The sequence below is a fragment of the Prionailurus bengalensis genome, chromosome X (genome assembly GCF_016509475.1).
Source record: "Prionailurus bengalensis isolate Pbe53 chromosome X, Fcat_Pben_1.1_paternal_pri, whole genome shotgun sequence".
In the NCBI taxonomy this organism is placed as follows: domain Eukaryota; kingdom Metazoa; phylum Chordata; class Mammalia; order Carnivora; family Felidae; genus Prionailurus; species Prionailurus bengalensis.
Window position 1 is genome coordinate 59,656,517 of NC_057361.1, and position 16,926 is coordinate 59,673,442.

The 16,926-nt window shown below is 36.8% G+C and overlaps 1 protein-coding gene and 1 non-coding gene across 5 annotated transcripts in view; one reads left to right on the forward strand and one right to left on the reverse strand.

The window, feature by feature from the left end:
- Positions 1 to 16,926, reverse strand: part of PHKA1 (phosphorylase kinase regulatory subunit alpha 1) — a 195,594-nt gene that overhangs the window by 6,354 nt on the left and 172,314 nt on the right. For 2 of the 4 annotated variants that reach the window (XM_043569863.1, XM_043569866.1), the window contains 9 exons: positions 15,405 to 15,484; positions 14,049 to 14,127; positions 13,785 to 13,914; positions 8,590 to 8,691; positions 7,574 to 7,689; positions 7,398 to 7,436; positions 5,578 to 5,628; positions 2,409 to 2,573; positions 75 to 128 (listed from right to left, as the gene is read on the reverse strand). In XM_043569863.1, coding sequence (XP_043425798.1) covers positions 75 to 128; positions 2,409 to 2,573; positions 5,578 to 5,628; positions 7,398 to 7,436; positions 7,574 to 7,689; positions 8,590 to 8,691; positions 13,785 to 13,914; positions 14,049 to 14,127; positions 15,405 to 15,484 — 816 coding nt within the window. The remainder of the gene's footprint in view (positions 1 to 74; positions 129 to 2,408; positions 2,574 to 5,577; positions 5,629 to 7,397; positions 7,437 to 7,573; positions 7,690 to 8,589; positions 8,692 to 13,784; positions 13,915 to 14,048; positions 14,128 to 15,404; positions 15,485 to 16,926) is intronic. The other 2 variants (XM_043569865.1, XM_043569864.1) reach the window with 2 other exon arrangements.
- On the forward strand, positions 9,614 to 9,720 carry LOC122478063. The gene has a single exon (XR_006295830.1). It is a non-coding gene; the product is annotated as a U6 spliceosomal RNA (small nuclear RNA).

The window sequence follows — 16,926 nt, forward strand, 5'->3', positions numbered from 1 at the left end:
TGAAAAATGATCACTGAAATACTTTAGTGACATAAACCATCAATCACATAAATGTGAAAGACACAGAATCTCACCTCTCTAGTGGTTGAAGAAGGAAGAACAAAACCTTCTACAGAGAGTCCATGACACTGCAAAAGAGCAAAAACATGTTGTCACCAAGGATATGCTGATAAATGGGAGCCTGTAAGGAGACACTTAGTATTTCTAAGTGCGCTTCATGGGGTAGATGCTGAACAATCACAGGCCAGTGAAAGGCCCTGCAGCCCAAGTGTCCTTGCCAAGGGCTTATGATTATTATGTGGCAAGAAGCAGGGCTGGGCTACGGTAGATGCAAGATTTACCCTCAATTTAAAGGAGTGGAAGTGATAGAGAAGGTCTACCTTCTGGGATAGACTAGTCCCAAAGATTCAGAGACTATCAGAAAAGATATCATGCTAGGTCCCAGACCCATCACAAATAGGCTTTCAGAAAGATTTTTAGGCTGAAGAATAAAAACCCTCAAAATACATATTTTTCAGACTTGTGTAGTTACTACATTTTAAATTTTTTTAATGTTTATTTATTTTTGAGAGACAGAGAGAGACAGGGCATGAGCAGGGGAGGAGCAGAGAGAGGGAGACACAGAATCAGAAGCAAGCTCCAGGCTCTGGGCTGTCAGCACAGAGCCCGACGTGGGGCTCAAACTCATGAACGAACCGTGAGATCATGACCTCAGCTGCAGTTGGACGCTTAACTGACTGAGACACCCAGGCACCCAGCAGTTACTACATTTTCTAGTTAAGCATCCCCTGCCCCCGAACATCAGTGCCCTTGATGCCCTCACTCTGCTGTACTTTTACTACAATACTTGTCGTCTTTTAATTCTATATAATTTACTTATTATGTTTATTATTTATTGAATAGCAGAATCTAAGCTCCCATAAGGATAGACTGTTGTCTATTTTGTTCTTTGCTGTATCACCATGAGCACTTAGGACACTGCCTAGCATACAGCAGATGCTCAGGAAATATAAATGAATGATATTTTATCTTCTCTCTTACAATCAACTCAATTATTAAAAAGCAATGGGAATTAAGGACTTGCCATTTTAGATGTTAAACAAATTAAAACAACATATATTAAGCCACAGACAAAGATTCCAATCCAGCAGGTTTACTGGCTCTGGTACCTGACACTTCCATCCCATGTTTCATATGCCAAATAACAGTCTTAGTACAGAGGGCATTTGTTTGTCCTCTTATATTAGGATTCCAAGTCCATGTTTTGATTCTGCCATAAAATACTCAATCTTCCTGGTCATATTTAAATGTTCCTTTTTTTGTATTTGCAAGACCTTGTGGTTCTGTACCTTTATCATAATACATTTCAGCTTTACATTATAGCTGCTATTTAAGAAGATAACTATGGATTAAACTTCTTGATGATAAAAACAGATACATTCCATGGTATCTGGGGTAGAACAGCACCCACTACATGTCTGTGAAATCAAATTGCCATAACCCAGGCATAGCTGTAGAGATAAAATATCTGTCTGTGACCAGAGTGCTAGAGAAGTTAGATGGAGAGTTTTAATAACACTCTCTGAAAAGAAGATTTCCAGAGCTACTAGTCTGAGGAAACAACTTTTACCTTTCCAAAAGATCACCTGTTTTGGTCCCTGGAAGAATATCATTGTGCTAAGGGGAGAAGCATAACTAAGGTTTTGAAGCTCTGGATTAAATCTTCTTCAGGTTCTTGCTAAGGGCAATGAAGCAGAAAGTGCCACCTAAGAGACTATAAATGAGACCTATGAATGAGTACCATGGTCTTCCTGGCCCTCTAAATCTGTCACAATCATACTGGTGTGATGTCCTCTTAAATGTCTTTGGCAAGCTAGGCCTTTGAAAGAAAAACAAAAATTGGTCACACCAACAAAGGCTTTGGGTCATTAAAATCATTATAATCTTGCATCTATTTAGTAGTTTTCATCCAAGAAAAAATAGAACAGCTTCTTACACTAACTCCTCAGACACTGCAGCAGTTTTACTCTACTGTCAGCACATTACTACAAATAACATTTCCACTCTACAATAGCTACAAAGAAAGCAGGCTCTTTATCACCAGATTTTATAAGTAGCAAATGTATCACAAAGTCCAACAATGTTCAAGTATGGGCAAAAGCAGAGAAGTGATGATTTTTGAAATCTAATTTATAAAAAATACCTTAGTGTCAATAATAGAGACTAAATCATAAATAATATCAAAATAATAAATCAACTTCTTTGATTATGTCTTCTAGGTTTTGTCCATATGAGCATATGACATTTATATAATTGTAGTGATGTCACAGTCAAGTCATATCTCAGCCAAGGAGACTGAGGATATCAAGTGGGAAAATAAAGATACATCTACAATGTGTTATGCTTACCTTCTGTAAAACTTTCCATACTTTTTGATAAAATCCAATTGGCACTCTGTTCAGTGCTCCATCTAGCCTTCTTCGGCGTTGCCACTGACCTTGACGATTATCTTTAGATGTCTGTTCACCTCTAGGAAAGGACCCACTACTTGGAGTCACAGATGTTCCAGGTGACTTGGGAGAAGAGGAGAGGAAAGAACATAAATCAAAAGCTATCTCTGTTCTTCTGATAAAGTATTATAGCATAGTGAATAATAAACACTCTCAGTAGAATTAGAAACCACATATTAAGTGTAACACCCAAGATAAAGAGGTTACAGTGAAGCTAGTAGACTTATGAGTAGCTAGCAACAATGTAAACCTTTGTAAATCTAGATCCTTTTAGAAAGCAATCTAGTGATACTTAAATAGTGCCATACAAATATTGATGACCTGGGAGTTTCTTAGCTGTCTCTTTCCTTGGTTATCTCTGTTAAAATTCCAGCTGGTCTATGGCTTAGTTTGTTGCTTTCATGGGCTATAATACAAGCCTCAACCAAATTAAAAGAATTGAAATCAGATAAAGCATGTTCTCTGACTACAATGAAATTAAATTAGAAATAAAAAACACAAGGAAATTTAGGAAATTTACAAATATGTGGAAATTAAACAATATGCCTCTAAATAACTGGTGGTTTAAGAAAGAGATCACAAGGAAAATTAGAAAACACTCTGAGATAAATGAAAATGAAAATACAACATGCCAAAATTTATGGGACGCAGCTGAAACAATGCTTTAAAGAGAAATTTATGTCATAGATGCTTGTATTAAAAAAGAAGAAATATCTCAAATTGATAGCCAAACAATTAAAAAAACCTTCAGACAATGAAAAAAACAAGAGCAAGCTAAGCCAGAAGCAAGAAGGAAGAAAATAATAAACAGTGCAGGAGAAAGAAATAAAATAGAGAATAGAAAAGCAACAGAGAAAAGCAATGAAACTAAAATTTGTTTCTTTGACAGTAAATATAAACTAAATTGACAAATATTTAGCTCCCCCTCAAAAAGTTAAGACTGAATGTATTAAAATCAGGACAGAAAGAGGGAACATCACCTCTGACTTTAAAGAAACAAAAAGGACTCTAAGGACGTACCATCAGCAGCCATACGTCAACAAATTACATAACTTAGATGAAATGGACAAATTCCTAGAAAGACATAAACTATCCAACCTGACTCAAGAAGAAACAGAAAGTCTGAATAGATCTATAATAGAGATCAAATTAGTAATTATAAAACTTCCCACAAAGAAAAACTCAGGCACAGATGGCTTCACTGGTTAATTCTATCAAACATTTAAAGATTAATTATCAGTTCCTAACAAACTCTCCCAAAAAAAGAGAAGGAACTTTCCAACTCATTTTGAGGCCAGTATTACCCTTATTCCAAAATCAAAGACATCACAGGAAAGCTACAGATCAATATCCCTTCTGAATATAGATACAAAAATCAACAAAATACTAGCAAACCAAATTCAGCAACATAGAAAAGAATTATGCACCATGATGAAATAGAATTTACTACAGAAATTCAAGGTTTCACATCCAGACATCAATTAATGTAATACACCACATCAGGAGAATAAAGGATAAAAACCACATCATCCTAATAGATGCAGAAAAAGCATTCAATAAAATCTAACACTCCTTCATGATAAAGACACTCAACAAACTAGAGACAGAGGGGAACTTCATCAATCTAATAAAGTACATCTACAAAACCCCACAGCTGGCATCATAACAAATGGTCAAAGACTGAATGTTTTTCCTCTTAAGTTTAGAAGATAGTTTAGAATAACACAAAGATGTTTTTACTCTTGCTACTTCTAATCAGCATTGCACTAGAGGTTCTAGTCAGTGCTATTAAGCAAGAAAAGAAATAAAAGACATCCAGAGTGAAAGGAAAAAGTAAAACTACATCTGCAAATGACGTAATCTTATATATAAGGAATTCACTGAAAGACAGAACTGACAAATGAGTTCAGTAAAATTGCACAATATAAGATCAATATAAAAATCATTTGTAATTTCTAAACACTAGCAATCAACAATCTGCAAATGAAATTAAGAAAAAAATTTCATTTAAAATAGCATCTGAAAGAATAAAATACTTAGGAATAAATTTAACAAAAGAAGTATAAAACATATACTCCAAAAACTACCAGACATTGTGAAAGAAATTAAAAACCTAAATAAATGGAAAGAAATCCCATGTTCATGGATCAGAAGACTTAACATTGTTAAGGTGGCAATACCCTTTAAATTTATCTACAGATTGAAATTTATCTATAGTCTTCATCATAATCCCAACTAGGTTCTTTGCAGAAATTGACAAGTTTATCCTAACACTCACATGGAAATTCAAGGGACCCATGATAGCTAATACAACCGTAAAAAACAAAAAAACAAAAAACAAAAAACAAACAACAAACAGCAAAAAAGTTGGAGTTGCCTTAATCTCTTCAGTTTAAGAAATCTGAAGTCAGAGGCCATTACATTGGTTTAAACCAAGGAAATCTAATCGGAAATCAGTCTTCCTAAAATGTAAACTTCATGATTGCAAGGACCATATCCGTTCTGTTGTTTATTGTATTTCCAGTGCCTGGTACAAAATTGGCACTCAATAAATATTTACTAAGTACATTACTAATCAGAATAACAGCCAATCCAGTGGCTTTCAAACTTAAAAGTACATCAGAATCACCTGGAAAGCTTATTAAAACACAGACTGGTGGGCCTTACCCAAGCCTTTCTGATTCAGTAGGCCTAGGGTGGGGACCAAGATTTTACATTTCTAAGAAGCTCCCAGGGGATGCTGATACCATCTAGTACAGTGCCTGGCACCTAGTATACATGCAATTAATTATATTAGTTGAAAGAATAAATGCATAAACAGACACTTAAGTACTTATTAAATTGAATTTTGTTTTCTCTGAAATGGAAAAGAGGCTAGAACTGAACCCCCTTTGCTACCCCTTGTAGGAAAACGAATGGAAAGATTTTACCCCCATACATGAAGTTGATTTATAGTTATTTTAGTTCTTGATTCATTTTGGTTTTCTTTTCAGTCAGTATATGTCATGACTTATATAACAGCATATTCAAAGTACTTGTGAATGGTATATAATATAACAGCAGTTACCAGAAAAGATGGTGATGTCAAATCTATACCCAAGGGATGACCATCATTGGACTATAAAACAAAATTAGAAAATAAGATTTTAGAAGAGATGAGGCAAGGAAAACATTATTTGTGTTTAAAAACATATTAGTAGGGTAAAATTACAGACTATTCAAGTAACTAGCCAGCATGTTATTATTTAAAAAGCTGATGAAATAGCCTTACTCCAGAAGCCATGGTAAAAGGTAAAGAAAAACTGCCTTTAAAAATATTTTTTCCCATGATCAGAAAAAAGGGCATTGGTGAGTGGTAGAGAAAAGGGTTTAGAACAATACAAAATACCAGACAGGCAAGTAAGGATGGAAATCAATAATTAGAAATTAGAAAGTAATGAAAATTTAGGTCTCTCAATCCTTGACATTATAGTCCTAATGATTTTGCCTTTCTTGAATTCCTATAGGTAGTGGATGCGTAAAAAAAGTAATTAAATGATATAGCTGGATAGGTCAAGTCCTTAATATCATAGTAATCTAGCTGGGAACAGGGACTTCAAGTTCTAAATATATAATGAACTTGTAAGTAATACTGTGTAACTATAAACAACTATAAAAAAATATTTAGCCAATCACTCTCAGCCAAAACAAGGACTGTTTACCAACAACATCAGTTTAACTCCTCAGTATGAAACATAGTTCTTTCACCTTTCAGATAGGAAAATGTTCAGGTTATCCAAATTATCTGTGAAAAAACCTGTACTAGTTAACAGTTTCCTATTAGTCCATTCAGTTCTTACCCTTGCATAATATGAATCTGAAAAGTTTCCTTCAAATTAAACTTCAAGCATTGGCTCATTCTTGTCCTAAATGGTTCTGACTCCCATAAAACCTCCAACAAAAAATTTCCATTTTGTCTCTCCTTTTCTGGATGTGCTTTAGTACTGCAAGCTACCCTAAGTCAGGAGGAGTAGTTTTAAGATTTTCATAAAAAGTGCTACTAGGGGAGACCAAATCAGTACCTTCTCAATTTGGAGACTCTGAAAATCACATGATTTCCCAGAGTTTTGAATAAAGCTATGGAAGTTTGTGTTAAGTATTTCTTTGTAGAGCATAATAATTCATCTATTCTCAGCTGCAAGGAAAATGAGTAAGAGGCTACAGTATGATGTCTGATAATTCCCATCAGCTCCCTGAATGATTTCAATGTTTTACCTCTATGTATCCACAACACCTTTTGTATACCTCTCTCATGACAATGATAAAAATATAATTTGGGGGAAATACCTGAAACTAGATTTTTTTTTGAAATTTTAGGGAGAGAGGAAGAGAAAGAGAATGAGCAGGAGAGAGGGGCAGAGGGGGAGAGAGAGAATCTTAAGCAGGCTCCATGCTCAGCACGGAGCCTGACATGGGGCTTGATCCCTTGACCTGAGCAGAAACCAAGAGTTGGATGCTCAAGTGAATGAGCCACCCAGGAGCCCAAAGAAACTAGATTTTTAAAAAGGCCCTCATCCAATCTGGTGTTCTCTCTAGTACCTGTTCTTAAACGTAAGGAAATGGAGTCTAGTTGCATAGAGAAAATTAATTCCAAAATTACATGTTAATTCTAATAAGAGGAACTCAGGGTTTCAATTTCTTGCTAACAGAAACAAATTACTTTCCTCCTAAAATTAGCAAAACAGTTTGGTCCAGAAAAGGAAAGCTATCTATAAAATGAATGTTACAAAGGAGAATCAAGCGACTCTGTGGTTTGTTATCTTACTTGTAAAAAGGCCATGAGCTCATGCATGTTATATAGAACTAAAGGCAGGTTAAATTATGTTAAAGGATCCCTAGTTGTTTCACCTGACTCTCAGTTGAGATAGATAGTCTACGAAATTCCGCCTGAAAAATAAATGGCTCCAATTAAACACGGGATATGAAACAAAATACACGATCCCAACAAAGATCAATTCCAAAAGGATGTTCTTTAACATGACAATATCCCAGCTAATCTCCCGAGATATCCCAAGATGTCTTACCTGCTTTATCTCACTTTTTAACTGCATTATCCCAGTTCGTTCTGTTTTGGTTGCCCCGACAGCACCAATCTCATGGATGGAAATAGCAGGGCTGACATTTGAATCAGTCGGACGAACTACATAGCATGACAGATTAAACAGAAAGAGAGAGGACAATCAGGTTCAAATAATTTTGTCCACCATGCTTAGAAGACTTAGATATATGTCCTCCTTTTATGTTAATAATAATAATGAAAATAACCCACTATATAACCTTGCTATTCAAAGTGTGGTCCATACACCAGCAGCATCAGCATCACCTAGGAGCTTGTTAGTAGAATCTTGGGTACCACTTCAGGCCTACTGAATCAGTCTGTACTTTTGCAAGTTCCCCACATGGTCCTTATGCACAGTAAGGCTTGAGAAGCAGTGTTTTATGACTTTCTTTTACCATTCAAAGGTCTAGCATCCATCCAACTGAAATTACATGTTTATCCTAAGCCTAAAAGTGGAGCAGGAAAGATAACCTTTTTCATTTGCTCTGTTTTAGGTACTTGGCACCAAACACCACTGCCAAAACACCAAGTGCCAAGTGGAGGACTAATTTGCAACAGACCTTAAGATGTATGTGAATTCACAGGTGAAAGGATATATCTGATATATCTGATACACCCAGACACACCACTGCAAACGCTATTAAATTACTGCCAAATGGAATACAAGAAAGTTTCAAATGATACGGGTTGTCAGTTGTCCTAAAGTAGAGATTCAGGATAATGTAAAGGAATCGATAGAACAGTGCAAAAACAAAAGATGATGGCAATCCACTTAGTTGATTTATCATTTAAGGAGAAAAAAAGAGACATATACAGTAGTTTCCAAATCTTGTTCCAGAAGACAGCTTTGCTTTCAACTGTTTCATATACTGGGGTTCTATTTAGTTGGGGGAAACTTTCCTCAGATAAAAGAAAAACATTTTAAAATCAAATGAGACCAAACTAACACTTTAAAATGGAAATGTGGTTATTCAATCTTACCACTTCGTTCCACTCCGAACTCCTTGCCACTGAGAATGTGATGCAGGAGATTCTTCATGGCTGAAGGACTGAGATTCATCAGGCCGTCTGTGGCTTCCTCAGCTAGTTATCAGAAATGTTAGTACAGAGGACCACAATTTGCCTGACATACCCACCCTATTTTGTTCTCTATTTCCTTTCTTTCTTAGAATTTCTGAGTTATTTGATTGATTGGAAAAATAGAATTACAAATAAATTCTTCACACCACACTGTCCGGGTATTCATAGTGCAATAGATTTCTTTTTTAGAGTAGGGGGAGAGAGAAAGAGAATCTTAATCTTAAGTAGGCTCCAAGCTCAGTGTGGAGCTCAATGAGGGGTTTGATCTCAGGACCATGAGATCCTGACCTGAGCTGAAATCAGGAGTCAGATGCTTGACTGATTGAGCCACCCATGCGCCCTGCATACTGCAATAGATTCTTTTTTTTTAAATTTATTTATTTATTTTGAGAGAGAGAGAGAGAGAGAGAGAGAGAGCGAGCGAGCGCAAGCATGAAGGTGGGGTGGGGCAGAGAGAGAGAGAGAGAGAGAGAGAGAGAGAGAGAATATCTGAAGTAGGCTCCAGGCTCCAAGCTGTTAGCATACAGCCCGACATGGGGTTTGAACTCATAGATGCGAGATCATGACTTGAACTGAAGTCAGAAGCTTAACTGACTGAGCCACACAGGCGCCCCTGCAATAGATTCTTAATAATTTAAAGACTGATTATCCAGTTTATGGGCTAATCAGATTCTTGATTTCTTCTTCATCCTCTTTCCACACCATTAGGGAACTTAGTAGAATCTTTATTTGAAGGTGGGAAGAATGTAAAGAGAAATATGGAACTGAAAGCCAGTCAGAGAAAAGCAATGGATGTATACATACAGAGGGACTAAAACAATAAACACTTCTCAGTCTGGAAATCTAGAGACTAAAAAGAGAATAGATATGAATCCATGAAATCATGAAGAATAATGAGAAGACTGGACTTTATCAATATCAGTTAGTGCTCCCTTTGACAGCACATATACTAAAATTGGAACAATACAGAGAAGATTAGTATGGCTCCCGTGCAAGGATGACATGCAAATTTGTGAAGCGTTCCACATTTTGGTAAAAGAATTGCACTTTGAAAACTGTAAGACACTTATGAAATAAATTGAAAAGCACACAAAGAAATGGAAAGACATTCCATACTCATGGATTGGAAGAACAAATATTGTCAAAATGTCTATACTACCCAAGGCAATCTACACATTCAATGCAATACTTATCAAAATACCACCAGCATTTTTCACAGATCTAGAACAAAATCCTAAAATTCGTATGGAGCCAGAAGGACTCCAAACAGCCAAAGCAATCTTGAAAAAGAAAAGGAAAGCATTACAATTCTAGAGGTCAAGGTATATCACAAAGCTGAAGTAATCAAGACAGTATGATACTGGCATAAAAACAGGCACATAGATCAATGGAGTGGAATAGAAAACCCAGAAATGAACCTACAATTATATGGTCAACTAATCTTCGACAAAGCAGGAAAGAATATTCAATGGGAATAAGATAAGTCTCTTCAACAGATGGTGTTAGGAATATTGGACAGCGACATGCAGAAGAATGAAGCTGAACCACTTTCTTATACCAGACACAAAAATAAATTCAAAATGGATGAGAGACCTAAGTGTGAGACCTGAAACCATAAAAACCCTACAAGATAGTATAGGCAGTAGTCTCTTTGAAACTGGCTGTAGCAACTTCCTTCTAGCTGTGTCTCCTGAGGCAAGGGAAACAAAAGCAAAAATAAACTATTGGGATTATATCCAAATGAAAATGTTCTGCACAGCAAAGAAACAATCAACAAACCTAAAAGGCAACCGATGGAATGGGAGAAGATATTTGCATATAACATATCTGATAAAGGGTTAGTATCCAAAATATAAGAAATTGTAAACTCATCACCCAAAAAACAAATAATCCAGTTAAGAAATGGGCAGAAGACATGAATGGAGATTTTTCCAAAGAAGACATACAGATAGATGGGTAACAGACACATGAAAAGAGGCTCAATATCACTCCTCATCAGACAAATACAAATCAAAACTACAATGAGATATTGCCTCACATCAGTCAAAATGGTTAAAATTAACAACACAGGAAAACAGCAGGTGTTGGTGAGGATGCAGATAAAGGGGAACCCTCTAACACTTTTGGTGGGAATGCAAACTGGTGCAGCCACTGTGGAAAACAGTATGGAGGTCCCTCAAAAAGTTAAAAGTAGAATTCCCTGCAGCGCCTGGGTGGCTCAGTCGGTTGAGCGTCCAACTTCAGCCCAGGTCATGATCCCACGCTTTGTGGGTTCGAGCCCCACATCGGGCTCTGTGCTGACAGCTCAGAGCCTGGATCCTGCTTCAGATTCTGTGTCTCCCTCTCTTTCTCTGCCCCTCCCCCATTCTGTCTCTCTGTCTCCCAAAACTAAATAAACATTAAAAAAAAAAAAGAATTCCCTACGATTCAGAAATTGTGCTATTAGGTATTTATCTAAAGGATACAGGGGTGCCTGGGTGGCTCAGTCGGTTAAGCATCTGACTTTGGCTCAGGTCATGATCTCATGGTTTGTGGGTTCGAGCCCCACATCAGGCTCTGTGCTGACAGCTTGGAGCCTGGAACCTGCTTCAGATTCTGTATCTCCCTCTTGCTCTGCTCCTACCCCAACTCGTGCTCTGTTTCTGTCTCAAAAATAAATAAATATAAAAAAATTAAAGGATACAAAAATGCTGATTGGAAGGGGCACATGCACCCCATTGTTTTTAGCAGCATTATCAACAATAGTCAAATTATGGAAAGAGCCCAAATGTCCACCGACTGATGAATGGATAAAGATGTGATGTATATATACAATGGAATATTACTCAGACCAAGAAAAGAATGAAATCTTTGAATCTTGCCATTTGCAATGACATGGATGGAGCTAGAGCATATTATGCTAAGTGAAATAAGTCAGTCAGAGAAAGACAAATACAATATGATTTCACTCATATGTGGAACTTAAGAAAAAAAAACAGAGGAACACAGGGGAAGCAAGAGAGGAAAACCAGAAAACAGACTCTTAACTATAGAGAACAAACAGAGGGTTGCTGGAGGGGAGATGGGGGGGGGGATGGGTTAAATGGATGATGGCCATTAAGGAGGGCACTTGTAGTGAAGAGCACCTGGTGTTGTATAGAAGTGTTGAATCACTAGCTTGTACACCTGAAACTAATATTACATTATATGTTAACTAACTGGAATTTAAATAAAAACTTGAAAAAGATAAAAAATCAGACAGTTAGTGAGACCTTACTATATGTTGGTCATGACTTTACACAATGTTAGTAACAAACAGGTAGGACATGGCACTTGACCTTGAGAAGCTAAGCAACTATTTGGGAGAGATCACATATGTAAACAAAATAAACAACAATAAACATGACTATATTAAGTGCAAAATGAGAGGTACAGACAATAAATGCTTTGGAAATCAGAGAAGACATCAATCTTCAAGGATGTTGACTGATAAAATTATTGGGAAATACTGTTGAAGTAGGAGGTAGGGGTCAGACTGTTGGGGGTCTTGAATACCACACCCAGGGATCTTGACTTTATCCTTGTAAGAAATAAAGAGCCATGGTTTTGATGAATCCATAGGAAAAAAAATACGTAAGAGGTAAAGAAAAGTGAAGAATGTTTGAGGATTTTTCCCTTCTTGAGGTTTATTATTAAATAATTAGACCTTAATAAAATATCCCTTGATACATGGCTAGAGAATATATGTATGTGTATAATGTAATACATATAATCCATAACAATGTGCTAAATTGGAAATCATATGGAATCAGAAAGACTTGGACTCAAATTGTACTATTTACTAGATGTGTAACTTTAGGCAAGTTATTTAACCTCTCTGAAATTCAGATGACTTATTGGTAAAAGTGGAACAGAAATACCTTTTGCAGAGGGTTGTTGTAAGGATCAAATGAGATAATGTATATAAATGTAAAGCAAAAAGCACACAGTCTGGCATATGGTAGGTATAAAATAATCATTATTTTCCTTTAAAGGGTTATTTTAATATAATTATCTTATGTAATTTAGGTTAGGCTCATGCAAAAAAAATTAGCTATTTGTTAATAGCTCAATTAAAAGCCTTTTGGGGAAATGTAACAGAAACAATGGCTAACATTGAGTTTTACAACTCTATTTTCATTTTTGTATGCAGTCCCTATCTCTATTATTTTATCATTCTTAGAAATCAAACAAATATCAATGGAAAAATAGTCATACCATGTGGGTCCCTTTCCCTCTCTCACACTGTATACAATTCTGTGCTACAGCTTCTACAGGCCCCAGGTTTTCTTCTAACTAAAACTGTTATCTTGCCAAATACAGCTATAGTTAATTTCAAAGAGACTCCTGCCAGAAAATTTTCATAGAAATACAGCTTTCCTTTATTCAATCCTGTTGTTGACTAGACAGAATACTAACATTATGATCAAACTGATGTGGTGACTCAGTCTGGTTCGAGAAGTTGCACTGCCTGAGTCAGAATCAAAACCAGTCTGTCACGCTCAAATTCGAAGCACACTTAGGCTCACTCTAGGAGTTAGAAGGAATGTAATTTGGAGTGCAGAGCCCCCAAGAGGTGGAATTTTGAAATTGCAGAACTAATACATAAATTTGTCATAATTATCAGTCTCTTGATTTATATAAATACAGATTGACTAACATGGGAACAAGATTGCTATATGCAGCTTCTGAGCTACCGATAAAATGTTTTAGCTTTCTTTCCCTCTTGATCCAAAACTCAATAGACTGACATTAAAAAATTTTTTTAAATGTTTATTTATTATTGAGAGAGAGACACACACACAGAGCATGAGCAGGGGAGGGGCAGAGAGAGAGGGGGAGACACAGAATCCGAAGCAGGCTCCAGGCTCTGAGCTGTCAGCACAGAGCCCTATGTGGGGCTTTAACTCACAAACTGCAAGATCATGACCTGAGCTGAAGTCAGTCGCCCAACCAACTGAGCCACCCAGGCGCCCCAGTAGACCTACATCAAAAGTGAATTCTGCCTCTGCCTCTCTCTCTCTCAAAATAAACCGAAAAAAGTGAATTCTGTCAAAAATAGTTACTAAAACGAATACCTGAGCATCGAAGGGAATGGGCCAGTTCTGTTGCCATAACTTGTATGATTAGACCAATTCGAAGTCGAAACATTTCGGCAAAGAGGCCAGGCTGAGTTCGCATATACATGGCTAGATACACCATTATTTCCTGTGCATGGAATGAATATAGACAAAAATTATGGCCCAGGTCTCACAAGGCCTATTTTGTAGTCTTCAGAAACTGCCAAATCAATTGAAAACAAAAATATCAATCACCATACTAAACTTCATAATTCTTCTCACCTGTGTAAGAATGGAAATGCTCATGTCCCCTTCACTGGCTTCATCTATCAGCTGAGTGAGCACTTCATAGGGCAGAGGTCTGAGGGAGAAGACAGTGAAGAAAGAGAAAACTCTGTGACTATTTAAGCCTAAATACATGGAGAAAATAAAAAAGCTCCTCCCAAGTCCAAGTCACCTCTTTAATGTCTCATTACTGGTAGCATCTGGTTCATTTAGTGTTCAAAGTTCATTGCCACCCCAAACCACTCTGGCCTATATCAACTCAGAAACGCTCTCCTCTCTCCTCTTTAAACCTGGATTGCCCTACTCCTTCAAAATTTTATGTAAAACTTACCTGATGAGGTCTTTCCAGATCAGTATTTCAAGGTTAATTCTTAACATATGACAAGTAACTGTTATGGCTAGAAAGTAATGAACTAAATTTAAGCTGTACCTTTTGGAAACCATTTTATTACTTTATGATCACACCTTAGTTATACTTATTTTCTAGTTTCATCAGTTTACACACACACACGCACACACACACACACACACACACACACACACAGGTATGCATAGCTCTTCCCACACTTGTGACTCTTCTGTTGCTATTAAGTACTCTGGGGGAATGGGATATGGACCATGCCATCTTCTTTGGATTGTCACAGTAGTCAAAAATTGATCAGATTTGTGATTTAAAAAACCCCTCTGTTTGCTGAGAGTAAGGTATTATGGGTTGAATTGTGTCCTGTCAAAGTTCATACGTTGAAATCCTAACCCCTAGTACCTCAGAGTGTGACCTTATTTGGAGATGAGGTCTTTCCAGAGGTAATTAAGTTAGAGTGAGGTCATTGGGTGGGCCTTCATCCAGTATCACTAGTGTCCTTATATGAAAATTTGGGAAATTTGGACACAAAAATATACATAGAGGGAAGAAATGTGAAGAGATATAGGGAGAAAATAGCTATCTACATGCCAAAGAGAGAGGCCTGGAAGAAAGTCTAGAGTACAGCTGATTTTTTGTGGGTGCTCATTGTAGTTGCCTGTCCTATTTCAGACTGTTTTCCAATGTGAGGTTTGGGAAAGACAATAAGTAAAAAACAAGCACAAAAACAAAAACCATCACCACCACCACTACCAACAAAAACCCCTAAAAAGCAAATTACATTTGAGTACTACTTCCTGTGAATTTTCTCTTTCATTTACTCATGTTCTGTCATTATCAACATTCTCATGCCAAGTGTCTCTGAAAGAAGCCCACACATGTAGGACATTATTATCTACTGATAGATTAGGGCAAGAGAATTGTGGTCAGTCCACACAGCTCCTTAAAGGCTCAGAGAAGCTTGAGCAAACCCAACCAAAAATCATACTCACGCAGAGATGGTCTTCTCTCGAGGTTCTGGAGGGAGTCCCACTGTCAAATGTTTCTGGTGGGAGAGAAGGTCTGTGCAGGCCTAAGAAGAGATGGCATAACAGCATTATCCCTCCCATAACATGCCAGATTTCCAAGACAATTACTTTTCTCAGCCTACAAACCTTTGTTCCCTCTTAATTTATTGATACACCAAACCCTCTTTCTCAGGAAATCCCATGAAGATAGCAAAAGAGAGATTTTTTTAGGAAGAAACAATGAAGGATTTTTATCTCCTAAGAGGTAGGAATTTTTAGTCTACTGTAAATTTATTCTTAAGATGTAGAATTCTTATAGTTTATAACATCTTATATTTGACATTCACAAGCAAAAAGCTAATTGAGTATCAGGAACTTTATGTGAGGAAGACAACATCTCAAATTATTAAGATGCTGTGGTTGCCTTAAAAATCCATTATGGAAACCAATTAAAAAAAAGGACCTCCATTTAACAAAGTCACAAGATATAAAATCAATGTACAGAAATTGGTTGCATTTCTATATACCAATAATGAGGCAGCAGAAAGAGAAATCAAGGAATCGATCCCACTTACAACTGCACCTACCATAACATACCTAGCAATAAACCTAACCAAAGAGATAAAAGATCTGTGCACTGAAAACTATAGAAAGCTTCTGAGAAGAATATTAGAAGACACAAAGAAATGGAAAAACATTCCATGCTTATGGATTGGAAGAACAAATATTGTTAAAATGTTGATACTACCCAAAGCAATCTACACATTCAATGCAATCCCTATCAAAATAACACCAGCATTCTTCACAGAGCTAGAACAATCAATCCTAAAATTTGTATGGGACCATTAAAGACCCTGAATAGCCAAAGAAATTCTGGAAAAGAAAACCAAATCTGGATGCATCACAATTCCGGACTTCAAGCTGTATTACAAAGCTGTAATCATCAAGACAGTGTGGTACTGGCACAAAAACAGACACATAGATCAATGGAACAGAATAGAGAACCTGGTAATGGACCTACAAATGTATGGCCAATTAATATTCAACGAAGCAAGAAAGAGTATCCAATGGAAAAAAGTCTCTTCAGCAAACATTTCCAGGAGAACTGGATGGTGACATGCAGAAGAATTAACCTGGACCACTTTCTTACACCATACACAAAAATAAACTCAAAATGGATGAAAGACCTCAATGTAAGACAGGAAGTCATCAAAATCCTCGAGGAGAAAGCAGGCAAAAACCTCTTTGATCTTGCCCTCAGCAACTTCTTACTCAACAGGTCTCCGGAGGCAAGGGAAACAAAAGCAAAAATGAACTACTGGGACCTTGTCAAAATAAAAAGCTTCTGCACAGTGAAGGAAACAATCAGCAAAACTAAAAGGCAACTGACAGAATGGGAGAACATATTTGCAAATGACATATCAGATAAAGGGTTAGTATCCAAAATCTGTAAAGAACTTATCAAACTCAACACCCAAAACACAAATAATCCAGTGAAGAAATGGGC